A 27,208-nucleotide genomic window follows, 5' to 3' on the forward strand; every position below is an offset into this window, starting at 1 on the left:
TCCTGCCATTTTTGGTTGCTTTATTGACACTGTCTTGGCAAGAACTGCCAAATCTAAATTCTTCCAACAGCCTCTTGTCTTGAAAAGTTCTAAGATCGCAACGTGCCAGCCAACTGCTACTGTATTAAAGCTGCAAGTCTTACTTCCAATGTCTTGTATGTAATTTTCATTCATTTTAGAGAACAGTGTGGTAGATTCTTCTGTAGGTGAAATATTTATTTTGGGATTCTGGTTTGTGGTCCACTTCAAGCTGGCATTCTGGTTTAACTTTCTGTATTAAGAGGAAAAGTGCATGTCTTATTAGACATTCATGAGATATCCAGGCAATCACCCTTCTTTTGGAAAGTCTTCATTTAAAGTATATTGTGTTGTTAGCTTCTTTAGGAACCTTGACTGGAGTGCTGATACTTGACAATATTAATTAGTAAGTGTCTGGATGCAGTTGTGTCTGAACTAACATTATGTAATGGGGGAGAAAACGGAAGACAATGGCTGTGGCAATATGGTTGCTCAGTAGTGTGTATTTGGGTAGTAGGTTTGGTTGTGAATTTTGTTCTCTGTATTGCCCCTCAAGTGGAATGCTAGAAGTGAGTTTCGAGCAGGGATTTGTGTGTCATGGTGAGAATAAGCATGTGCTTTGCTTGATGCCTGACACAGAAAGATTTTGGGAGTTTGAGTGAAGGGAGAGGTTGGAGATTGCCAGTTACTGAAATAACTTCATTCTTACCCTTGTGATGAAGTCCATGAGTGTGTTTAAATCCAGTCTCTGCTGTTTTAGTCTGTATCACTGTGTGCTAGAGACACAGTGCAGTGGGAGTGGGACTAACCTGCAGCAGTGCAATCAATTCACTGTGCACCCTCTGACTTCCCTTGGCACACCAACTACTAAGAGCACATGGGTAGAACTTGGACTCTTTGTAAAGTCTTGGTCTTTACTGCCCTCCTTCACAGCTGTCCACCAGGCACTCATGTATTTCAGAGTGGTTTTTTCCTTTCTAAAAACCTTCAATTTCTGTAAAAGAAACTTCTTCAAATAGTAGCCAGGTTTTATTGGCAGGAGAAAGGAGAAATTGGAATGATTAAAGCTTTTTTGTGACACTTTAAATAAGTATAGAGCTTTTGATCTACAGCTCCAGAATGCTGAGACAAGCTCTGTCATTGCGGAGAGAGAAGCATGAGGAATCCCAGAGGTAAAGAAAAAGGATTATTCTGTTAACCTTAACCTTGGATGAATGGGATGCCAAGTGTTAAGCTGTCATAGGACGCAGTGAAGGTGGATAAGAGATCATGGTAGCCTTTTGTTGTAGAAGTAGTGGTATCGTATCCAAACTACAAATTTTCTAAAAGCAATTAGGCTGGGGTTTTTCATTTTTCTCCTTGCCATCCTGATGTTTACATCTGAAGTTAACAAAAGACGTATAGGAGATGTGACAATGTCAATAGGCTCTTCATGTCACTCAAGTGACATCAAGTGATGGAAATGGATTTTTAGGATCCATGACAGGTCAGTATACTGCAGAAAATGTAGCTTTTTTTCCTGGAAATCTTAGTTGGGACTGTTTGTTATCTGTCTTTCTTGAGCATCTACAAATAATGTTCTTGCTAGCAATTTGCTATTTGAGTTCACATAAAGCAGAATTGCTTTTTAAGTATCTGCCTTTGTTTCTTTCTTGTCAGAACTCCTTTATTATTTTTGTGGTTTTTTCATCTGTCTTTGTTTCTTTCCTCATATGTCACTGCATCATTGTTTTTGATGGAGATGGGCCTTTTCAAAACTGGCTTTCAAAGGAGATGCAAATATGTGTAACTTGGTGGTCACTTTCTGGGTTTTTTTCCTTCTCTGCTAGATGTTTCTGAGGCAGTTACCACTGGGATGTTGCTTCCAGACACACAGCAACTTAAGTTAATTCATCGTTTTAAACACAGTTTCAGGCTAAGAAAGTTACATTTGCTGGATGAATGGGAGTGATACTGAATCTACTCTTTGAACTTAATTTTTCAAGGATTAGTTAGTGTTAGCTTGTCTTGTGATCTACTCATAGTAGCCTGCAGCTTCACTTTCCCTATTCTTTTAATCTTTTGTGACAGTCTTTTATATTACTCTTATCTTGGTCATAATGTCTAGTAATGCTGCATAGATGCAGTGAACAGGCAATAACTGTTTCCTTGTAGCAGTACTGTAGGTTTTTGCTAACCTCTCCAACCTGATGTTGCTTTACCATTAAGTCACATTCCAGCAAGGCAAGTGTCTTCGTATCAGGGTGGTGAAAGAACATGTGCCTTTAGAAAGGTGGCAGTTGCTGGGAAAGCTCCTGTTATACTCCATACTTCTGGTTGCCTGAGTCCATAGAAACAGTTTTGATGTCAAGATGGTACTTCTGAGTTTTTCTGCCAAATCTAAACTCTGTCCATTGTTTTCCTTTTGCTTTTGTTTTGTGTCTGTGCAACTCAGAAGTCAAACTAGGTCACCTAGCAGGTGAAGTCCAGTGTTAATAAGAGTAATTAGGAAGTAAGCTGTAACTGGTTTGTTGCTGGCCGTGTAAAGCAGGTAGTGCTCTGCATTCTTGAAGCCCATAGATCTAACAGATTAGCATTGCTTGTGAAGTCATGGTTTAAATTCTGTTTCCTTTGGAAGCATAACAGTGCAATAATTTTTTTTTTTTTAGAAAGAGACAAAAGTTGATGTCTCTCTAGCTTTGTCCTGCTGCTGATGTTTCTGCTTTCTAATGATTCACTGTAGCTATGAAGTGTATCAGTCTTACTCTAAAACAACATTATCAATCTGTGAGCCCACCACACAGTGCGGTGATTAAAATAGAAATAACTGGATCATGCGCTTAAAAGAAGTGAGTGCTTCATTCTAGTTCCAAATCAGTCCTTCTCTGAAGCAGTTAATCCTTGGCATTTTACAGGCAAGTACTGCTGTCTCTCTTTACCTCTCGTATGTGATGCTTTTCTGAAACACTTGATCTTCTGAAGTGCCATTTTCAATCTTGTAAATACATTTTCCTCTGAACAGTGCTCTGAGAGGTAATCAAGGCTGGGAGGTTTGTTTCTCTCTGGTCAGCAGAGCCATTAGTAACTCAGCAGTCTGCTGTTTTATAGGAAATTTTAGCTGATAAGTAGATGCACATTTTCTGTGGTGTTCCTTTCAAAAAGCTCTTAGTGAGAGCCTTCAGACGAACACAGAATAATGGCAAGCCTTGGGTGACTTGCCTAACTTCTTTATCAATTACTGTGTTAGAAATCTGTTCCAGCTCCTGTCTCTCTAGCTGGCCACCATCACTCTTGGTAGTTTCTCTACTATTTTTATTCCTCAGTGCTTTTTGACTTCCAGTGTTACACTTGGGACTTGACTCCACAGTCATGCATTTAGTGCCAGGAAAGTCTTTTTGTATAACAAATGAGCTTTTTTTTTTTTGTTTTTCTTGTTTCTTGTTGTTTCCTTCAGTTCTGCCTTAAGTACTTCTCCTTCAGTAATGGTCATGTCCTTCAAAGATGGGTGTATAAATGTATAACTTTTATTTTTACCAGATTATGTATGTTCTTTTAGATACACTTTAAACTTTAAAGATAGTCATTTTAATAACTGTGGATGTCAATATTTGAACCCTTTGTGCTAGAACCTATGCTCCTTACTTTCTTCTTTGTATCTACTTATAGAAATAACTCTCTACTTAGATAAGTTAGATGTCTTTAATGTTTCATCTTTAACATAATCCCGGTTTAGGTTTTAGGTGAGATACACTTGTCCTCAGAGCCAGAAGTAGGGTGATCTCCTTTTCCTGGTTTGAGTTTGTAGCTTCTCCAAGACTTGGGGATTGTGGGTAAAATAGCACATACTGTATGGAACCTTTATTTTTGAAGAAGATGCCAGTGTAACTGATCCAGGAGATATTGTTTTAGCTACTATGCCCCTGTGCAGAATTACAACCAACTTGCAGTGTGGCTTTTCCTTTTGTCTTCTAGGATGCCTGTATCTCACTAAAATATTCAGAATGATAATGTTTTATTTATTTTGTGTTTACTTCTCTATTTTGAGAGGCTTATTTACTAGAAGTCTTCCCATTTTTCTCTAAATTGATTTCTGTTAGATGCTCAGGATCTTGCAGGATCAGACAGATTAAAAACTAAAGTGTTAGTATCTGATATTTGCTGCTTCTCTCACTGGTGAAACTAGTAGCTAACTTTCTGTCATAGTGTTCCCAACACTGTATGTTACCTTACCCATCAGGATGGTGCTGGAAAGCAATTGAAATGTTTATAGAATCACCAGCAAAAGTAATGTTACCTTCATCATCTTTTTTCCCTGACTTCTGCCTCTTTGTAAAACACAGTACACACTTTGTCTTGTAGTACTATGTAACTCTAGAAGAGCACATTCTTCTAAAGGTATGTATCATCTGTTTTCATCCAAATCAGCTGTGAATCCTGTGAAGTGAGTTACAAGATTTCAGGATCTGCTTCTGCTTTAGTATGGCCAGCTTAATATGACATCTTCCAGGAACCTTCTTTAGAGGACTTGCAGTTAAGCCTGACCAACCACTGAAGCCAAATAAGTTTGCAGTGCCTTGTAACCTCCTCTGAGCTCTTGATAAGGCCTTTGGGCTATTCCTGCCCTCTGTCCTATCTCCTCTGAAGTAACCTGCTGCAGTTAACAAAAAAGAATACAGCAAGTCAGTACAGATAGTTCAGATTTTCTCAGTGTTTCAAATATTGTTTTTTTCTGCTACATGAAGATGATGCAACTTCCAGTGTCAACCTTTAAGGGAAGTAGTAGATGCCACTCAAGCAATTATTTAGCATTTCTATTGTATGTGAGTGTCTAACCTTTACAATACAAACTGATACAGCATTTTTAATTGGATTGCATGAAATGTGGTAAAATGCTGAAAATATGAAATAATTGGCTTGGTGTGATATAATTTGATTCTTCTGAACTTACACGGTTTACTGGTGCTGGCTTTGATAATTAAATGGCTTTTCAACATGGTCATTGTTGACCTAATTCTATTGGCAGTGTAGTCAGTGGGAGTTTTAATATTGACTACAGTGGGAACAGTTAGACCAACAGATTGCATTAGAAATCCCATGCTGTGTGTTTAATTTCACTTCCTGATACAACAATCTCTAAATATTAAAGTGAATTCTTGCCAAGACAGAAAAGCAGAACATGGCGCTTTTTTTGTCCTTACTGTCTCTGTATCCACTGTTATTAATGCGGTAGCCAAGTTACCAGATGAAAAAGAATGCCTTTTTCTCCAAACTTAAGGACATAAAATTTTATATCTCTTTCTCTGTTTTCAGAGCTGGCATTGCTGGTCCATTAAATTTACATTGGTCAGTTTTTTCTCTCAACAAGCAAACAAGACAACAGAAGAAAAATCCAAGGGGATTTGACTGTCTTATCCAATTTAGGATGAACTTGCATCCTTCTTATGCCCTATTAAATGTCCATCATTCTCCTGAATGTTTGGGAATTGCTTTCTTTTCATGCTCCATTGTAGGTTAATATTAATGCTATTTCTCCCCTACCAGCTCTTATTCTCTGTTTAATTTGTCCCACCATGGTATCTGAACAAATGATGAATAACCTGAATTTTGAGCCAGACCTTGAAAGTTATTTTGACCATTTATTGGTTCTTGCAGTTTTCCTGCTGAGACAAATTAGTCTGTTAATAATTAGGATATTACGTTTCCCATGTCACTTTGCTGTGGTTTATTTCATTTACTTTAGCAAGGTTATTGAGTTGCTTTATATAAGAGGCTTTTTTTATGTAGACACAGACACACACACACACACTGAGGGATTTGCTTGCCACTTCTGCAGGTAATGTTAATTAAACTATCCTCTGTGAATCATTAGCTAATGAATCTGTAGGTAGTTGACACTAAATAGAAAGTAGAGCATTAGATCTTCATCAGTGCTTTAGGGAGCCTTGGAAACTTCTGATTTCTTGCTGGAGTGCTTCACGATGGCACTGCAGTGTGCTAACATCTGCTCTCCTCCCTCTGTCAGCAGGCTTTATGTGGTACAGAAATAACACAAAGTGCCACCCATTTTCACTGATCTGTAAGGCGTTTTTTATTTTCCTTTCTAGAGGGTGCAGAAATAATCTTCAGCTGGCACCAGGGTAGTATCAGCAGTTCTAGCTTTGAAACGCTAGACTAGACACTCTTGCATATAGTAGTTGAGCATGGGAGTTTAGATATAAATGACTCTATAAATTAGTAATTCAGATTAATGTTTAGTAATGTTCTTCTTTACCCCAGGGAATTCTAGCATTCTTGAAAGATAGCCACTGTTCTTACTGCTTGCAGTCTTGAGTTATAGGGCAGGTGGCCATTGGGATGTAGGTTTAAATTTTTTTTTAGGGGATGTTAAAATCATATGTCTGTGTTTTGAATTAGTAGAGGCTGTCTCTGTCATGGTGAAAACTGAAAAAAAAGCCTAGTCTGTGTTTTTCCCTTTTTTCCATATTGTCAGGAGATTGTGTGCACAATAAATAAATAAGGAAGTACAGGATGGACTTCTCACATCAGAAAGTCACCTTGTAGAAAGAAAATGTGTCTGAAGATGTTTTCATGGATGCTAAGACCTGTGGCTAGTGGCAATTTAACTTGAAAAATTAGTTCCTCTAGGTTTCTTGATTTAGTCTGTAGACTTTGCCCTTTTATCTCCTTTTGTTTGCTGGAGCTAATTACTCATTCCTTTTGAAACCTGCTGCTGAGATTCTCTTCAACTGGAGAGTTCTGTAGAGTGTAGTCCTGCTCTGTTGTTCCTCTTGCTGATATTTGTCCATTTCAAAAGTATTTTCCAATTCTAGTAAATGTCCAAAGCAAATCCAAACCTGAAAACGGTTTTGTTTCTTTTCTCCCAGGGCTGCATATCGGTGTTGTTTCAAAAGCTGCTACATGGAGGTTTTTAAAAAGCATTTCTTGTCTTCTGCTACCTCTTACTGTGTGTGGCAAGATCTGGAACATGACACTTCTTTTTCCTTTGGTCTTTTCTCTTTAGCAACAAAGGTTGATATGTCAGCACTCAAGTTTGCAGGATTCCTTCTATTATTGATCTGCATCTTAATAGGCTGGAGGCCTGTGATAAATTTTGCATTTCTGATCTCAGGAACCTGCTGGTTACACAAAATCCTAAGGGTGAGGTGCAGCTTTGGCTGTGAACTGCAAATGCTGTATCTACAGTGGGAGGAGAAACGGAAGCTTTGAGCTTGGATTTAGATTTGGTTTTGATGAAATAGCTTGAAATGCTAACGAACTTTGCAGAAGAACCTCTGCTTTTGTGTTCCTGGGTTCCTCAAGTGTGTGGGAAACAGCCACGTAATAGACTTTCTTCTCAGCCCACGTTTCTTGCTCACTGACTTCAAAAAAGCAAAATGAAAAAAATTATAAAATGCACAGCTTGCTGGAGTGGGTTAGAAATGTGCTGCTAGTGCATTGCATAAGGAATATTTCAAGGCTCTGCAAGTAATATTCTCCCCACAACTGCTTGGGAAGGAGACAGGGCTGCAATTACAAATGGGGATTTGGAATCCAGGGAGAACAGACTTGTTACTTGTGCAAGGTCATAGAGAGTAAATTTCTGAACAGAGAAGAAAGTACTGTCAAGGTCTCTTTCAGAACTCCAGAGTCACTAATGGAGTCTCATTATTTTTAATGCTGTATAATTACAGGTCCCCTTGTGGCCTAGGAATGCAATTTCAGGGATTTTGTGTGATGGGCATTTTGAAGGTCCTCCAGTTTGACCTCCTGCTTGTTATACAGCTGTCATTACCAAAATCAGACTGGGCCATCCATGAGTTTGTCTAGCTCCTATCTTGAGACTTACAAGGATAGCAGTTCTGCAGCCTCTCTGTGAAGCCTGTTCAGTGCTGCACTGCCCTCCTGGGGAAGTGCCTTCTTGTGTCTGCTGTAGGACAATAGATAATAGACCCTTTCCCCTCATTCCCCAAGGCCCAGACATTTATTGTGAAACAGGATGAGATGTTGTTAAGAAGGTGCAATTTTGTCTGACACCACCTAACATTTCTGATTTAACTGGAAAAGCTTATGAGAAGTGAGATAGTTGTAAGATCTGATGACACTTAAACTGGACCTTTAAGGAAGGAACACAAAAGAAGTCTGCAGATTAGGCTCTTTTGCCTGCACTTCTGGGGATGAAAATGTGAACTATAACAGATCTCTTTGACTAACCAAAGGTTCTTCTGAGGACTGGGGTGAGCTTGCCTTTTGTTCTCCTCAAAATTCTGAGTTTTCTCTTTCATTTGCTCAGGTGCTGACATTGATTCATTGACTCTCAGTGGTTTTGTTGATACTTTTGAGACATTGTCAAACACTGAAGAAAGTGGACTTTAAGGTTACTCTTATATAAAATTGTCAAGAGGATTTAGTACAGTTACTTGTATGAATTTGAAACATTGGAAGCTTAAGAATCTCTCTAGCATACTCAGATTGACTAGGTGATGTCATTGGTGGGATCTTGTTTCTTGGAAAATAGTTTTATTATATAGTATTTTTAATGTACAATGATTTTCTTTCTTTTGCTGAAGGGACAACGGAGACCGATCGAGGCACCGAGCTCCCCGGAATGCCCGCATGTCTGCACCATCCCTGGGGCGCTTTGTCCCGAGGTAAGGCATCTATGTGTAAGAGCAGAAGGGGTGGAAGTCCTGGAGGTACCAGTTGCTGTGCAGCTCACTGGTGCTTTCAGGTGGATTCCTTTTCTTGCACAGGGCTTCTTTATCCTTGCTTTGCAGTTTCTGGGACTCCTGGGATGGCGTGGTTAGTATGAGCTGCTCATCCTGTGATGTTTGAAAGATAGCATGGTCTTAGTGCTTTTTACTTCCAGGTTGAGGTCATAGTGTGAAAGCAGAATAGGAGAAAAGAATCTGATCAGAGATTCTCAGCACAATGTGCTAGTTTGAGATTAGGAAACCATTGTGGGAGGTAGAGGATTTGTTTGTGCTGATCTTTGCAGCCACATTGATCACAGGAGGATCTAATCTGTAATTTACTTTTTGTTTGAATCAGGGAAGCAGTTGGCTAAGCAGAGGATTCCGAACTTCCCTCTACTGTAGTCTGCTGGAACGTGGTCATATTTCCTCAAAGTAATTGCAGTTGCTGTTCAGTGCTATATTACACAGGATGGCTTTCTCCATGTTTTACTCTCTTTGTTTTGCAGACGCTTCTTGCTGCCAGAGTACTTGCCTTATGCTGGGATTTTCCATGAACGGGGACAGCCTGGCTTGGCCACCCATTCCTCTGTCAACAGGGTCTTGGCAGGTAATGAGATTTCCTTGTTTGCAGCAGTAATGTATGTTAGTGGTGTTTTCTCATGAATCTGAGCAGAGAAGGATTGATGAGGAAAATTAATTCCAACTTTTGAGGTCCTGTGTAAGTTGTCTGAAGCAAGAGAAAGGACTGTTGGATTGATGTAGTAAGCTGTCATTCAAGTGCTTGAGCATTGCAGATTCTATGCTTCAGGTATATGTGTGGAAGTGTCTGCATGAATTTGGGACGGGTGTTAACAATTCTCCCTTTATTTAACTTCTTTCCCTATTCCTAGATGTCTTTTTTTTAAGCAACCTGACAGACTAATGATCAGCTTGCTGCAGGTCCTTCTAATTGAATTATAGGGTGCCTTGTTCATGTTCCGGCTAGGAAGACGCACACAAGGCAATGTGGGATTCAATTAGGATCTTAATAAGTGCATATTAAAAAAATCAGCTGCCACCACATACAGCACACAGGCATTTGGGAGCCTTAGAGGGCAAGCGGAGGTGGGAAGGGAGGTGGGGGAAAGAGGAGGAGGAGTATGGCAGTCTGGCAGTTCATGAATGAGATGGTTATAGATGACACATATCTTGAGGGTGAGCCTTTTCTGGCTGGGTCTGAGTTGCTCTGTAATTAACCCCAGTGCGGGGGAGTAATTTTAGAGCTTGGGGAAGAACAAGAGGTGATGTATGGACAGGTAGGTTGGGATGTGGTTTTCCTCCTTCCTTTAGGTAATCACAGGACCATCGCTGAAAAGGAGTGCTGAAAGTTTTCTCAAGAGGCTGCATGACCCTTTACCTTATCCTAAGGCACAGTCATCTATGCCTAAGCCATTTTTGACAGGATTTATCTAAGCTGCTTTTATTGGAGTTTTCCCAAGCATTTTGGGATAGAACTGTTGCCTGCTAATAGAATTGTTTTGCAGTGCTGGTTTAGTATGGCAGTGGTCTTGTCTTTGATAGTAGATTTCCATCATCTCCCAGACTTCTGTCTCCCTGGACATTTTGGGTTGAGTGGTTCCTAGTGCTGTTGCAATGATCTTAAGAACTCAGCCAAAGTCTCATCCAGAGCACGTCTGCATGTATCCCTTAGGAAACAGTGGAGCTAACCTGTAGCGTTAGCTGACGCATGTACTTGCCTGTGTTTGCTGCCTGTGTGGGCTTTGGCTGCTGGCACGTGGAAGCAGCACACTGGCAGAAAATTACTTGCTGCCAGGCAACACTGCAGAGCTCTTGTGTCGCCCAGCATTGCTGAAGACACTTGCTTTCATCCTTGCACTTTACCTGTTCCATTGTGGCTAGGAAATAGCCTGGTTTTTCTATCTACACTTTTTGGGGAATTTTAGCCCCAAAACACACATGCTTGCTGTTTCTTGCATGTATGCCAAGGAGAACAAAGGAAGACAGAAACTGTAATCATGTGAGTTTCAAAAAACAAAATCAGTCTTTTCTGTGTGAGCCTTTGTAATGCAAGGTTTCTTGGCTCTGGCAATGTCATGGAACCTCACACTGTACTGGCTGGGGTTCCACAGTAAAGACTTTTATTGACTTAAATATAAAATTAATTCTTCCAAAGCAGTAACTGCTTGTGTTAGGTTGTTTTAATATTTGATTTATTTTACCCATGTTTTCACCTTTCAAAATGTTTTTTTACATCCATGCTCAAAAATTTCTTTATATGTTGCAGAAAAAAGGAGTGTTGAAATTGCAAAGATTAAGTGGAGGCATGACAGGCAAGAACTAGGAGACGAGGGTGCAATTTTGGAATAGCCAGAGAATTTCAATATGTTGGTCAGCAGCATTGTCATTTTCAGTATTGTATTTCAGAGCCATTGAAAGTTACAGTGCTGATAGTATACTTTTCTTTATATTTAGCCTGTGCCAAGGCTTGTGGTAGCTCTTTCTTCGGTATCATAATGAAAAACCTCTATTCAAACTCAGAAGTACTTTAACCCTGGCCTGGTAGTTATGGGTGAGGTTGACAGCCTTGACTGAGGAAAAAGTCAGTCATCTATTTTCCCATTAACACAGGCTAATCTAAGCTTGAATGCTTTGAATTGCTTCATTCTACCATGTATCCAGACTGTCATTTTTGAATTATGTTTAAATGCAAAAATACCGAATGTATTTCTTATGTAACTTCTACAGCATTTGAGAAGAGATACCAAAAAACCCTGTATTGCTAACCTGACAGTTTTTTTTAAAAGCTGACAGTAGACTTCTGTGATCAAGAGTAAGTGAGAGCTGCTGTTTGGGAAAATACATCCAATTATACTTCTGCTCCTGTCCACTGCCCCATTTATTGCTATATGCTGAGAGGAAATCAAAGGAGCAGATGGAGATGTTAGTGTGTGAATTACTGTGGTATGCTGACTAAATTTCTTAATGTCAGAACTATTGCTGTCAGGTTGTGTCCATTTACTTTCAGCTCTCTACTTTATGTGAACAGCTTTCCGTTGTTTAAGTGTCATTCTCATGCAAGTGTAACACAGACAATCACTGCACACTAGGGAAGACTGCCTTGAGACTAAATCCTTAGAGTCAAGTTTAATGAACCCCTAAAAATTACAGGTTATTTATGCAGATGGACTAGCACAGCAATGCAGTGGGTTGGGCAGAATGACTAACATGCCACGCAGATCTTAGGTCAAATCAGAGCCCTTTGTACTAGTCAGGGGACTGGTGGCCATCCCTGTGCCAAGGCACTTCCAGGCAAAGCATGGGAAAGGTGGCAACAGATGGGTAAGAGTAGGTGGGAGCCCAGGGGGAGAATGAAGTGATACCAGTCAGCATGACAGACAGAGAGATCTCCATGCCAGCAGCCTAATTTGCATGGAGCACTGGAACAGCAACTCGCCCCAGTAGCACCTGCCTGCCTCCTTATCGAGCAGTTCAGATCTTTCAGCTGATACAGCATGCTGCATCACTGTGCTTTCTGGCACCAAGTATAACACCATGTGAAAATATATTACATCAACATTGTTACCTTTAGCATTGAAACTTGTAATCACACCAAAAAGTGTTGGTAGTTTGACAAGTTATATTTTTCTGCAAAGTCTACATTGATTGGCAGTAATTACACTGTCCTCCTTTAATCCTTTATTAACTGAGTCTTATATCAGCTTTTTCATTATTTTGTCTGGAATCAATGTCAGGTTGACAAGACTGACAGTCTCATCCTATTTCAACCTTTTAAAATACTGGTATAACACTAGCATATTTTTCAGTCTTCCATATTCCCCTTTATTTCAAGACTCATCAAGAAACCTGAGCTCTTTTAAGGCTCTTGGTTGTGTGGGCTGCAAGGCACCCTGTGCCCTCTCTTCTCCTTGGTGAACTGCCCTGAGTGATGTGGTTGTGGTCTCCAAGGAAACATCCATACAGTGAAAGCTAGTTGATGTGGTGGTTTGCTAAAGTGGTGATGAAAGCAGTAAATATATTTTGGTTTCTCACTTCATTATAGGTGGAATACTGCATCTTGGTGCCATTTCAGTCTAGAGTCCCTTGGGTTCTTTGCCATTTGTGGGCCAACAGAGTGGGGCTTTGATTTTTGCTTTGGTTTTCTTTTTCCTTCTTTTTCAAATTTTATTTTTTCCCCTTCTACACTTCCCAGGAGAAACCAAAGAGATGTTCTGGGGGATGAGGTTACACCTTTTCTAGTGGGAGTTAGTACTGCTGCAAAGCTCGGCAGCGTTAATATGTACAAGGAGCACACAGCTAAGTATTGTGTTTACTACCTCCTAGTGCTTTTTTGAAATGTTTCTGTAAGCTGAGTATTTCTGCCCACTGTTTTGTTTGCATTTGTTGTTTGTTTTGTTTCTTTGGTTCATTTCTTTGTTGTTTTTGGTTAGGTCTTTTTGGTTTTTTTTAAAATAAATTTCTCTTTGTCCTAAGTTGCATTGTGAAGCAGGACGCTGTTAAGTTGTGATGGCCATGTTACAAATTTTTTTTGGCATCTGGTAGCACATACCAGGATGTCCATTTTAATATATTTTTTAAAATCAGTAGATACATCTAAAAGAAAAGATCTGCATCATTGCCACTGAAGTGCTTGTGACCTCTTGTTCCCCCCTGTGAACTTTTGTCTCCAGGCTTTATAGTAATTGACTGCTTTGGGATGGACAGAGACATGCTAATAGTATAGTGAAACAAAGAAGGCTTTAGTTTCACTTCACTGGAAGCTTAAGGGAAGAAGAGAATCAGTGTTTCCCAAGGAACTTTGCAGGAGGCTTTAAAAATTGACACAAATGCCATTTTGTAGGCATTTCTGTTACTCATTAGGAGACCTGCAGATTAAAGTTTATGGTAGAATTACCTAGCTTTATGAAATGCTTCTGTCTTGCCTCACTTTGTTTTACTAGGCTCCTATTCAGCTATGTATATCTCAACAAACAAAATATTTTTCCTTGTTGGTCATAGGTCATGCTTATCTGTTCTGGCTTTGCCATCAGACTTTTATCTGCTTTAACACAATCCAGCACAGTTGCTCTGAGTCTTCCACCTTGTTGGGGAGATCCAGATTCAGCAGAGCTTAAGGGTTGGGTGATGCAAATCCTGTATTAACAGTTTCTGAATGATTTTGTTGCTATCTCAGGGTAATAAATTCAGACCAGAGACTGAACACTTACATGTAGACAAAGAATGAGCTTGATTACAGATTTTTCCATATCCCACAACCTCTTCAGGGTATAGCCTGCCACAAGAGCAATAATGGTTCAGCTTTGGATATCTCTGCTGGAGTTGTCAAAGTGAGCTGTCTGTAGCCTTGTTACTCTGGGGTGGGGCTGAGGGTATTGAGGAAGCTAAGAATCAGTTGATCCCTTTAATGGGAGTCTAGAATTTCAAAGAGTGGCTGAAGAAGTTTGGCTGTTGTTTTCCCAAAATCCCATAAGCTGTGCTGTTCCTCAAAGCTCTACTTCCTTGGAGACTGCAAAGTCATGGGTCTTCTGGTGGATTTCTATACTTCAGCCAGCAACTGCCAACACACAGTTGTTAGAGTGTATGATGTTTCATTATGGTGAAAATTAGCTAAGATGGATAAGTGCCATCCTTCTGGCATGGGCAGATGTGATTGAACATGTGATAGTTCTAATAAGAATTATGGTGATGACCTCTCAGCAGTGACACGCAATAGTTAAGGTGCCTTCTGGTGCACATTCCCAACCTGTTAATCATTCCAGCTTTATTTAGGGCTACTATTTACAAGTGAATGGCTCTAACCTAAAGCCAGCTAAATGGATATTGGTGAGCCTGTGGTACATGCAGCTGCATAGAGTATTGATTGCCATTGCAAGTACAGTTAGCCTTACAGTAACCTTTCACTTCTGCACTAGTGGTAGAACTGATCATGATAAAAGGCTTCTTTACCTTCAAAACCATGTTGAAGGCAGATCTCCAGTTCCTCTGGCATTTCAGGTTCTTGTCTCCTTTGGCTCACGTCGTCTTGATCTAATCCTATTCTCTCATGTACAGTATGCTGTTAATTCTGTTCTGAGATGCTCCCATCCCTCAAATGTACTTGTAGTGATGGACAGCTGTGCAGGGTAAGACAAAGATAACTAGAGAGCTTCAGAAGGCCAGCAAAAGACACATTGCCAGTTGTCTCTGGTGTACCCATTTTTTTTCAGTATTAGTAGTTATGCATTTTCTGTCTGAGTTCTCTGAGACTTGAGTGTTATTCTGAATCTGTACCTTCAGCTGTCCATCACTGGCTTATTGATATTGGCTTGCTTCTGCCTTTTCATCTGAGACAACTGTGTGAATTTGAATTAGTGTCCTGATCTAATCCTGCTATTCACGGTAGACAGTTCTGTAGAATAATGGAATCAATGAACATAGCTGTGAGGCTTTCTATGCTGCATGTTTCTGTTATAAGTCTGTTTGGTACTGCTAAATATGGAAATATGTGAACCTTTGAGTAACTTTATTTTTATGGTCTTTCTGTGATCTACGTCAGTGGACGCTAAATGATATAAGCAGCTTAAAATATGCCTCAGATTCTTATGTGGCTTGAGAGCTATAGATACCTGTCACCTTCATCACAGACTTGAGAACAGTTTATAATTCCTGTGAAAGTGCAGCCTCTCATGCAGAAATGCAAGGAAAAAAAAGACTGTATGGCTGAATTGCAAATAAATTACCTTCTTACAGGAGGGAATGATGGAGAGTGTCTCTTCATGAGACTGGTCAGGGATATCCTCAGAGATGCTTATTTCCTCAACACGGTACTTAAGCTTCTGAAGACAATAGGATTTTGGAAATGTGGCAAAGATTTTGTGGCATTCTCCTATCTAAGTGTTCACTTATAAATTTGCTTTGTGTATTCTAAAAACTTACTTGCAGCCCTTGAGCTTTCACCTCAGCTCTTAACTGCCTTTATCTCTCACCAGCTGGTGTTTTCCTAGGTCAGCCTTCAACCATGAAAGTTTTCAATGTTGTTGCTCAATTAGAGTATCTCATAAATAAAATCTCATGGTAGTTTGGTATACTATGTGGAGAATAAAGTCATATACTGTGAGTTAACCTTTTTGTACTATTAGATCCCTTCTTGATATCCAGTTCATGGATTCTGTAGCTGTGCCTAAAGGATTATACCACATCATGATTATGGTCAGAAATTGAACTTCTTAGCATACATTCTTCAAATGAAATCCCTTTCCCAGAAGATAGAAGACAGTTAATTAATGCTTAAAAAAACAAGCTCAACTTTGTGGTGACATTGGGATCAGATATCCACAGATACTACATTTTTCCTAGCAGGTCCATCTTTACAATACTTTAGTAATTTTTCCCTGTATTGCAAGACACTAGTGAGTTTGTGTTTTCCGGCTCTGTGCTTTAATTGGCAGTCCAGCTGCCTTTTTTCTGGTGCTGTATTCTGTGTCATACTGTTTGTTGTACCTTGGCAGAGTCAAGGCTGATAGGTAGTTGATGCAATTAGCCTTTGAATGACCTACAGGCAATCTCTTCTGAAATGCTAGTCCAGTGAAAAGACCCCCTCAAATGTTCCTAAGCTGGTGACATTCATTTTGATGCAGATGAATGCTCCTCTGAGCTAAATGGGATTTAGATGTCTACCTAGATGTCTCCTGAAAGTGGATGATAGGTAGTATAAGAGAAAGCCATTAACATATGCATTTATGTGATGGAAGAAGTTGTGTGTGTTGTTTCCTGTTAGCCTTTCCCTCACATCTAAAATACCAAATTCTGTATTGAGAGTCTGAGTAGTTACTCATCCTTATTTTGTTGTTCACTCCTGCTGTACGCTGTCATACACAAAAAGCATAAACAGCCAGAAAGTGTCGGGGTACTTTCTGTATGGAATAATTTTAATCTGGCTGTCTGCTTATTATGCTCTGCTTGCTCTATCTCTCTGTTCACTTTCATCTTCCACTTAGCAAAGATGTGCTCTGTGGTCACAAAGACTTCTCTCTTTACATCTGTGACTTTTGTTGGAACATTAAGAGTGCAAAGCACTGGAGATTGTAGGGCAGATGGAATGAATTTGCATCACAGCCTTTGTAAGATGGTATCCCCTATTTGGTTCCAGAGACTAGAGTACTCTAAAGGCTTGACTGATTCCAAAATCAGTTTAATTTCTAAAATAAATTTTGTGTATCAATGTCTTTGTATGCAAAGAACTTTCACACCTGAGAACTGGCAATTTTCCATGAATCTCTTAAATACTGCACAGTAAAGGCAAGCTAAAGAGTCAAAATCATGCTATTAGCACTTTAAAGCCTGCTATTGCTCAGTCCTTTTTGTTCTTGTCTTTCCTTTATGCTTTTGTAACTCAAGCCATAGTTTATCACAATCTGCTAAGTCTGGGAATGTGTTAATTGAGAGGAATGTGAGTCAACTGGAAATAAGAATCCACAGCTATGTGCACTATGGGAGGTATTTACACTGTAATTTTGGGGTCAATTTTGGGAGGCCAAGCTTCCTGCATAGTTAGCAGGGAAAAAGAAGCCTCTGCTCTGAGGATTCATCTTCTGAAGTGAGCTGAAATGAGATGCTCTGAATCTTCTATGGAGCTGCCAGTATATTTAACACTGATTAGATAGAGAGTTTTGGAAGAGTAGTTTTCTGCTGTGGGTTACTTAGATGCCTAAAATTAGGCAGGCTACATCCTGCTCTGGTGGCAGAAAGGATGTTATCTAGAAGAGATCTTCATTCATCACTTGGATCAGAGTGCACTCACAGCAAAATTGGGAGGAGTAGGTGATGAACCAGAAATTTATGCTGCTGTTCAGAAGGACCTTCATAGACTGGAAAATGGACCAGCAAATCTCATGAAGTGAGATGCAGAGTTGTACATCTGGGGGAGAATGACCCCATGCACCAGTAGAGGCTGTGGACTTACTGTCTGGAAAGCAGCTTTGCAATGACCTGGATGTTATGTGGACAGCAAGTTGAACATGAGCCAGCAAATGTGCCCTTCAGAAATTAAGGCCATCAGTGTATTGTGTTGAATTAGGAAGAGCATTGCCAGCAGATTGAGGGAGGTGATTATTTTCTTGAGGCCTGGTAAGGCCGTATTTGTAGTACTTTGTCCAGTTCTGGACCCCAGCGCAGGAAAAACATGGACATGCTGGATTAAGTGCAGTGAAGAGCTACAAAGATGAATAAGGGTTTACAGACTGACTTTAGAGAATAGATTGAGAGAGACTCAGCCTGGAACTCTTCAGCCTGGAGAGGAGAGGGCTTGGACTGGATCTTGTCAATATGTATAAGTAACTGAGGGAACGAAGAGAGCCAGACTCTTTTCAGGGATGCTCAGTGAAAGGATAAAAGGCAGTGGACCCAAACTGAAATTCTGTTTGAACTCAAGAAAACTTTTTCTTGAGAGTGGTCAAATTCTGAAACAGTTTGCTTATGGAGATTATGGGGTCTCTATCTTTGGAAATATCCAAGTTTGCCTGGAGAGTCCCAGGTAACCTGCTGTAATTCACCCTGCTCTGAGCAGGAGAACGATGTAGATTATCTCAGAGGTCCTTTCCACTCTCAGTCTTCAGTGATTCTTTGAATTGACTGAGTACACAGGAACAGTGAAATAATGTTGTGGTTCTGTGTAGGTGAGAATAGAGTTTGTTGAAGTTCTGTTAAACCCTATTGCAGGAATAGGTACAGCTGCTTCTGGTTGTATGTATTGGCTGACATTGTCTGCTAGTTCTTTTGTAAAACATTATGATGGTTGTTACTGCAGAGGACTTCTGGCTGTTTCAAGGTTTGTCTGAGAGAGCTGATGTTACTGGAGATTGCTTTGTTACTAACTTTCCGTGGGTTTATATTTCTTTTGTGCCAAGAGTCATATTGTGTTCCTTTGAAAGCTGAAAACCACTCAGTTGTCTGCTTATGTAGCAGAAGTGTCTATAGAAAGACTTGGTCTGGATAATTGGCTGTACATTGTGAGTATAATTTACAGTTTTATTTGCAAGTGAGATTAGAACAAGCACAACTCTGAGTCAGAGTGAGTGCAGGCCACTTCACAGGAGATGCTTGATGAGGTCTGAGGTGACAGAGATTCTTGAATACTATCTGCAAGTGATACTGCACTGAGGTTAGCTTGTAAGGATCTGCATTTACTCAAGTGTGCCAATTACTGTCTGTGGCTGGCTTCATTTCAGGAATTGTGGAGACTGTTTGCTTTGGGTTGTCCTTGGCTATGCTGCCGTGTGAGATAGTTGTTAGAGCAGTGTGTACAACTGTCCTCCATAAGATAAAGTCCTATTAAAGGGTTAAAAGACCCCAAACACAGAGCCTTGAAAGTGCTTGTTACAGTTCTACCACCCTATATCCAGAAGAGATGATAGTGCAATTGCAAGGTTGTTACCAGCACTTCTAGGTTTTCATATGCATTTGTGGAAGACTGTTTAAATGGGAACAATGGTACTCAAAGCCCTTGAATTAAACTGAAACAACAGGGAAGATTTTGGACAGATAAAGAAGCGGTTTTATGGAATGACTGGGCCAGAGGTAAGTGAAACAATCCAGTCGTTAAGCTTCCTTAATTAATGTTGACCTTTCAAAGAGCCAGGTGTTTGGGTTCTGGGGTCAATCCACTTCTGACTGTAGACAGTAAAATATGGAGTGTGAAAGTGGCAGCCTTGGAGGGCCCTTTGTTCCCAGTGGTGATCCAGGCAATGATGCCATTGTGACTGAGTATTATTACAGCTCAGAGTTAGATGAGGTACTTTGGGACCAGTAATGTGTATCCCATTTGTAGTTTTTGAAGCCTGGTTTTGGGCGTTGTAGTGACTCCGTAAATGGCTTTGGGGAGCACAGCGTGAACCAATGGAATATGAATTCCTGTCATGATGCTACAGCTCTACAACCCTATGTGGGCAGGCAATATCAGGAAGCATGAAACTACTGTTGTGTTTTTATATGGCTTTATTGACATCATTCCAGATGTTGTTCAAATCCATCTGCAACTCTTTGTATCTACATTTCAGAAGGACTCAATATAACTGTAGGAAGAATCAGCTGAGGAAAACTTCAGCTATAGAATGACATAAGCTTAATGTACTTAGCTGATCCAAGAAGTAGTGGGTAGTTGTTACTTGATTGATCTAGATATATCTGTGAAGGAAAGATTTCTCATAGAGCACCCTTTAATACAATAGACAAAAGGCATATAAAGATGGAAAACCTGATAGCAGAACAATTTAGCTCGGAAAAAAAAAAGACAGATACTTGAGCAGTGGTGTTGGGAGTTTTTTTATTTCTTGAAGTCCTACTGCATAAAGTTCACCACTTACCTTGAGGTAACTGATTGCTGAAACAGGTGGCTTTTTTTCCACTACATGGGGTGTTTAAACTAGCAAAATTACTGCTGGATCTCAAAGGAAAATTTATGATCATAGTACTGGTCTTAAAGTTCCTGGTACATGTACAGGAATTTTCATAGGGTGTCTTCAGTGGTCCCATTGCCAGAGAGGTTTTTCAGCCATTTGCATCATGTCACAAGCTATGGTCTGTTCCAGTGCTGCACAATGGAAGCAACATTGCATCTGAGAAAGCTTGTATAATGTCTTCTCTGATGCAAACTTTAGTGCCAGTAAGCCTTTCTTTGTATCGGTGGTTGTGAATCTAAAGCTGCCTTTGAGATTCAGAAAGGTATTGGAGAGAGGTGATCATGTTCTTAAAAATGAAGGGTGCAGGCTGATTCCTTTTGTGTGCCTTGTTAAAGAGATGAATTTCTAGATATCATTATATCAGAAGGGGTAGGGCTTTGCAGAAGTGCTCATCTTTTGTGGGCGGTGAGGGCCCCTTGGGGACCTGTCTCTTTGTGGGTGGTAAAACTGACTTAGCCATAAAAGTATTTTCCCAGAGCTTGCTGCCTCCTTTTAAAAGAGGGAAAAAAGTAATAAAAAAAAATTACCCACGCTCCAGAGCGCAGAGGGGAGGCAGGAACCCGTGCAGACTGTGGTGCAGAGGGGTAGCAATCCTCAGTGGCCTGCCACATTTGGCTGTCATCTTTGAAGAAATTTGTCATGATTTTTGCTAATGTGTTTTATGGGTCAGGGCAGCAGGGAGCAGACCCAACAGCACAAAGCACATCCTGAACCTGATTTGCTGCACCCAGTATAGAATATCTTCATAGACATTTTTATAGCCACCTTGCCATAAAGATGGAGCAAGTTCTTGCTATGGCAGCTTAGTTGTGTGTTGAATAATGGATCTGGTAGGAATGCCATGTACTGATCTCCCCCTCCCTTTTGCAGGGAGATAGGATTGTATCACTGGATGTTTTATTTGTGATTGAGCATTAATGTCTCAGTCTGTTATCACTTAATGCATACAAATCAAAGGTTGTGTTAGCTATTAGATTCAGAAGTAGTGGTTTTTATTCCACATAGTATCGTTACTCAGCTGGTACTGTTGGTTTTATGCTTCTGGTCTGCTGGCTTTGCTTGATTGTGGGGGAAGATATATGGGAAGATCTTGGCAGGGTTAGTGACAACTTGCTTGCTTCCTCAGAGTTACTTTTGACTTGTGGGTTTATCTTACCATGAGTGGTTTACCTTAACATGAGCCCCTAAAAGTTGCCCCTTGTGTGGAACCTGGAGGAGTTTTAAAAAATGCCTGTGGCAAGGGCAGAGCCTAGGAAATAAATTTAGGCTTCAGACTTTCCCCAAAACATGAAGGCTGGATTTGTCAGTGCTTTTGGGTTGTTAAAGATGTGGAAGGTGTTAAGTGTCTTGCATGAGATAGGGAAGCTCTTGAAGAAAACTGAGCAGAGAAGCCAAACAGCTTTTGTGCAGTAGCAAACACAGGCTCTAGTCAGGATGAGAGCACTAGGTAAGTTCCTATTAGCTTTTTAACTCACTGCCTCAGAACTCAAAAGTAAATGCAGACAGCAGGAGATTTTGTAAACTAGAAAATATAAACAGGATCCAAAGGTAGAGTTGTACCTCATATGTGTGCCTCCATGCCCTGTGTTGTTTTTAAATTAGTGTACCTACCACCTCTGGAATGTGACTGAAGTGGGAATGGTCTCCAGCATTTGCAGGAGCTCAGAGCTGGTTTTGAACTAAGCGAGAGCTGCAAGTTAATGCTGCTAAAGGAAGCTGTATTTTGCTTTCTTGAGCAGTAGGTTGACACACTCTCTTGTTGAGCTCAGTGTGGGCTGTAATCCAAAAGCCCTGGCAGGCAGGAGTTATGTTTCTTAGAGTTCAAAATCAGCAAGAGCTGTGAGCCAGCCTCTGCAAGTATAACAGCTCTGGACTCTGAGTTCCCTCATAGCCTGGCTTCTGAGTTCCACTTTTGCTGCTCTGGGAACCAGATTCACTAGTTCCTTCCCCTTGCTTCAAGCACTGCCTGAAACAAGGTACAATTTCAGCTATATCAATATGCCAGGTTTTGCAGGTGGGAAGGAGTAGGGAAGTGTGGTTTATGGCCCATTAGATAACTTCAGGGCTGGCAGCAGAGTGTGGAAGAAGTTGTAGTGATGGTCATAATTACTTGGTTGTCTCTTTCAGCATCTTTGGGGCTGGTTAGAGTGGTAGTGATAGGTAGAAGCCATTCACATAAGGCAAGGGAGGAGCAATCGAAGAATCAAAAATGTTAGTACCTTTGCTAAGAGAGAGTTGATGAGGACAGTTAGATTGCCAGTCCTGAGTTTTTACCAGCAAGGGGGTCACTAGAAGTAGAGCAGGTTCAGTAGTAGTTGAGATGGAAGATATGCTGGAGAGGAAAAAGAACAGTGACTGTCAGGAGTTCATATACAGTTTGAGAGCTAGAGATGAGAAGGACATATGGGACAATACATTTCCTCTTCTCATCCTAGTCATCCAAACTGTGATCCAGAGTCACTGAGAAATTTAGAGATGCAAGAAAGTAATGCATATTTATATTGTGGGAGGGAGGAGAAGAGCATACACATGTTTACTGACAAATGGCAAGGGATAGAAATTGATACAAAAAGGTGAAAAATCATAGAGGAGAGTGGAGTGCTTAGAAGGATTGGGAACGTGCTTTTGTTATGGGAAGAATTGCAGGAGGGAAAGGGAAGGTTAAAAAGGTAGAGGAAGTAATGTCACTTGGTAATTTTCTTATAAGCAGCTGGGATTCTGCACAGAGACAAATGGAAGCTGGAGGAGGGGAGGGTTTGAGGAATGAGTCAAAGGTAGCTGGGATTGCAGGCGTGGGTTTCAGTTAAGCTGGAGAAACACTTTGTCTTCTTTCAAACAATTGTTCGTATTAGCATTATGGTGTGGGCATGCATGCTCCCATCCATGTGATGTCTCCTGGTGTGCTGCACACAAGAAGCTGTTTGAGGATTTGTCTTTTGGTTCACCACAGATCAACTGAATCATATCTCTGGGCTTCTCTGAGGTGCCAGAGTAGAAAAGTGTAGTAGAGGGAATTGGTCTGGTCGCAGTTTTTCTTAGTGTTGTCTTGCAATAGATGGTGGAATGGATACTGATATCAGAGGAGGATCAGGCTCAAAATTTGGTGGGGAAGGAAGGAGGCAAATACCCAACATGTACATATACATCCCCACAACCCCATTATGTGAGGACACTGTAAAGTATAAAGGAAATCCGAAAGTACTTTGCCAGAGTGTGAGGAAAACAAGGCACAGGAGTAACAAGGCTGAGGGGAGACAAATAACTAACAGTGCTTATGGACTGGAAATCTTAGCAAGATGAAATAAAAGAGAAGGGCTGATGGTAAATCCTGGAAGGCATTAAGTTGTGGTGGAGAGGGACTCAACAATAAAGTTTAGAGAAAGATCTCATAGGCCAAATGGAGTGAGAAAATTTGCAAAAATTTTGAAAGGTGAAGTGAGAAAGCATTTTGCTGAGGTCTTTATTGGATTCTGTACGTGGAAGACATGTAAGTTATGCAAGGGGAGTGTGTTTCTATATTTTCCTGGCCCAGCTTGACTGATGAGATTCCATGGAAGAACCCTCATTCATGGATACTGCATGTCTGACAACACAAGAAACAGTGAAAGCTGAAGACAAAAACCTGTCATAACTTCTCTGCTTTTAAAGAAACTATCTGTAAGTGGATGTCAGTCTTCCTGATCACTCCTGTGATTTTAGTGAGCTACTGCCTAACTTCTGCTGTCCTATGACTTGTGAGGCCTAATAAAATTGTCATTTGGAACTGTGATTTTACACTGAGTCCTAGCACTGAGGCTAGCTTAGAGTGTTCATCATCTTCTAGAGTGTACCACTGCTGATTCTTTGATATGGTAGGAGCTGGACCTCTGACTGCTGCTGTGTTCCAGATCCTGGAACATTTCACCACAGTTCCTTTTTAGTTAGTGACCCTTACCCTCCAGTAAAACACAGCTTGCTCCCAATCTTGATTGTGAATAATTGAAAATTTTACTGTAAACTAGTAAATTGTGATTGTCCTATGTTCATCATTTGAAATTTCTCTCCAGTTTTGCTTGTAAATGCTGTATGGAATAGCTGTGGTGGTTATTTTGTACTGCAGCTTCTTGGACAGGTCTTTTAAGGACCCTCTGGAAGCATTATGAGCTAATTCCAGATGGATTAAGGTCAAGTCTGCCCTAAAAAAGAAATAAAACCCATCTAAGTATCTATTCATTGTGCAGTGCAAGACCTGCATGATGAGTATCTAAGAAGTACTTCTGCTGCCTTAGTTCTTCTGGATGTGGTTTTGAGCTTGACTTTTAACACTTTTTAAAAATAATGGGATACAGTGGTAGTCTCCTTTCATCTTGGAGTCAGTTTTGTTATTGCAGTGGGTTGGACCTGTCTGCAATGAGCTGAGCTGTGGCACTGATTTACAGAAGTCACTGCAAGATTAGGAGTTTGGCCAAACTTCTTGGTGGTGTCCTGACTTCTGGGAGCCCTGACGCTGCATCACTGTTACAGATGTTGTATGTTTCCTTTCATGGTGTTACACATGGTCTGCCAAGGTGTGGACTAGCACGCTGTGTCAGTCCTGCTCAGCATACTCTGGGATCTGGGTCACCCCTTGAGTCTGAATCTCTGCACTGGCTCCAAACAGAGATCCCTGTGCACTTGCCGGGTGCAGCAATCTGCTTTGTGCGTTAAAGCTAGTGGCAATAAGGAATAAGTCTTGTTTCCATTGCTGTCATCTAGATCATGCCAAACCAGCCTCAAAACTTCTTCCATGAGAAAGTGTTCAGAACATTGTGATAGTGCTTTATTTGTTATACATTTCTTTTACTTCGTTCTATTACAGTTGGAATAATGTGGTCTCCCCATTACATTCTTCCAGCCTGGGCTTCCTCCTTTCCATCTCGCCATGCTTTAAATTTAAACTGCCTTCCTATGAGTTAAACTACTGTAAGATTTTCTGTTTTCTTAGCTTGCTCGTTTTCTGCTTTCTTTTGGCTGTGTGTCTGTTCACTGCTTTATCCAGCAAACAGCAAGTCTGTCTGCTTGTTTTCCAGCTCCTGTCCTGCCTTCTCTTCTTCTTGCTCTTTTAGATTGGCGATACCTCGTGATGTGTCCTGCTCACAGAATATTATTCCTGTGAAAATCCACCACTGAGCATGTTTAGCTAGTGCTCTGTATTGTGATGGTAGCTCAATCTGTCACCAAGCTGACACAGCGTTTTCATTATCAGTTTTGGGTGCACTGGGCTGGTGCTGTAGTACAGCAGTCCTGAAATATGTTTAAGTATAATAATAACTTTTGCAAGTCTTCCATCCACTGGCAAGTACAAGCCTCTGAATACGTCTTTGTGCTTGGCACTTTTATTAATAGTGTCTACTACTATGTCCACAATGAAAAGTGGCTCCAGTGTGGAAGCTTGTTGTTGTACAGATACAATGTCAAATCTGCAGAATTCAAATCTTTCCAGGGAGCATACTGCTTCTTGGATCAGTGAAAGTTTGTGTTTTTGCAATGTGGTGGTTGATAAGGCATGCAGGTGCTCTACAAAGATATTTCTGAGGGTTTTTCTCCACTGCAGATGGGTGTTTTGGCATAAGACATGCACATTTCAAGTTGTGCTAAGCACACATTCTTGCAGTAAGAGCTGCAGAGGCGGTAGCAGGAATTTGGCTTGCTGATTTGTTTGGATTAATAGGATTTCATGTAGTTAAAATGCACTCACAATGGAAAAGGCTTTTCTGTATAAAGCAGTTTGACTTGTTATTTTTGTGTCTATTCTACATCTGTCTGTTGGTGTAGCTATATTGGTTAGATGGGAGTGCTGTTACAACATTATTTGAGCCTCTTAGGAAGGGGAATTACTTAGTGTGAACTAAAACTGTGGCCACACTAATGAGCTGTGGAATTGATGATAAAGTATAACCTGTGTGGAATATGGGCTAGAGTTGGCAACAGTCATGCCACACAGTCTCAATAACAAGAAATTGCAAGTCCTCGGTATTATCTAAAACTATAGTCAACAGTTTTGGCAACGCTAGTTAGTCTGATACATGTTAACATCCATGTCAGATGAGGGAACTGCAGTAGACCTCATAGACAGTGTGATGTGGCAGCTGTGGAGGACACAAGCATTAGCCTTGGGTGGTAAGGATATTCTGGTTAGGTGGCAGCAACCCTCTGAATCAGTTTTTTATTGCTGCACTAGAAATATTCCTCTGAATCCAGACACTGCTAAGCTAGAAGGGTAACTTCTTCAGTGGCTGTTGGCAGCAAAAATGTCTTAATACCATACTGATTCAGCTTCTCAGTGCTTCTGTTCCTGGCCAAGGCACTACTAATGGAAAGACCAACTGTGCGGGTGTGCCAGTGGGACCTTACAAAATTTTTCTTTGGTAAGAGAGCTGCTGTTGGGATATAGACAGGCACAGTGACCCTTAAACGCCAGACTTTAGCTTCTTCCTTTGACATACAGCAGCAATATTTGAGGACTGCCCATCCTGAGTCAGGTCACGCAATAAGCTCAGTTGTGCTCCTGTGCTGGGAGGGCCATTTAGGCAGGAGAGATTAAGTCTGGAAAGGGAAGTCTCCATTACTGGTATAGCTACTTGCAGAAGTTTGTCCTTGTGTACTTCAGAAATGTGACAAAGTGAGATAAGTGCTCTGGAAACTGGAGAACTTGAGAGTCTGGTGTCTGCTTACAGCTGCTTGGTGGAAGGATGCCCCCTTTGTCTAGTCTCCGCAAGACTCTCCATCTGCGGCAATTAGGATTAGCAGGCACATTTCATGCTCTGAAAAGTCAGAAAAGGAAAGAAGAGGGAGTTTTACAAAAGGAAATGCCTGCCAGGCACAGATTCCATTCTGGTTTTGTGCAGAGAATAAACACAGATGTGAAGGTTAAAAAGCGGATTCCAAAAGCATTTAATGACGGGCTTGGTAATGGTGCAAGGGACTTAGTGATGGGAGAGAGTAGAGGCATCACGAGTTGCAGAGTAAGCAGGAGGAGGAACCCCAGATACACAGAGCACACATTAGCTATTGAGACCTTCCCGGTTCACGTTACTGGGGATTTCG

General features: G+C 40.7%; 1 protein-coding gene across 1 annotated transcript in view; it reads left to right on the forward strand.

Moving 5' to 3' along the window:
• AMBRA1 (autophagy and beclin 1 regulator 1) overlaps positions 1-27,208 on the forward strand; it is a 127,510-nt gene that overhangs the window by 41,218 nt on the left and 59,084 nt on the right. Inside the window, 2 exon segments of the mRNA XM_056492634.1 lie at positions 8,565-8,645; positions 9,197-9,297. Coding sequence (XP_056348609.1) covers positions 8,565-8,645; positions 9,197-9,297 — 182 coding nt within the window.

The sequence above is a fragment of the Oenanthe melanoleuca genome, chromosome 5 (assembly GCF_029582105.1).
Source record: "Oenanthe melanoleuca isolate GR-GAL-2019-014 chromosome 5, OMel1.0, whole genome shotgun sequence".
NCBI classification, from domain to species: domain Eukaryota; kingdom Metazoa; phylum Chordata; class Aves; order Passeriformes; family Muscicapidae; genus Oenanthe; species Oenanthe melanoleuca.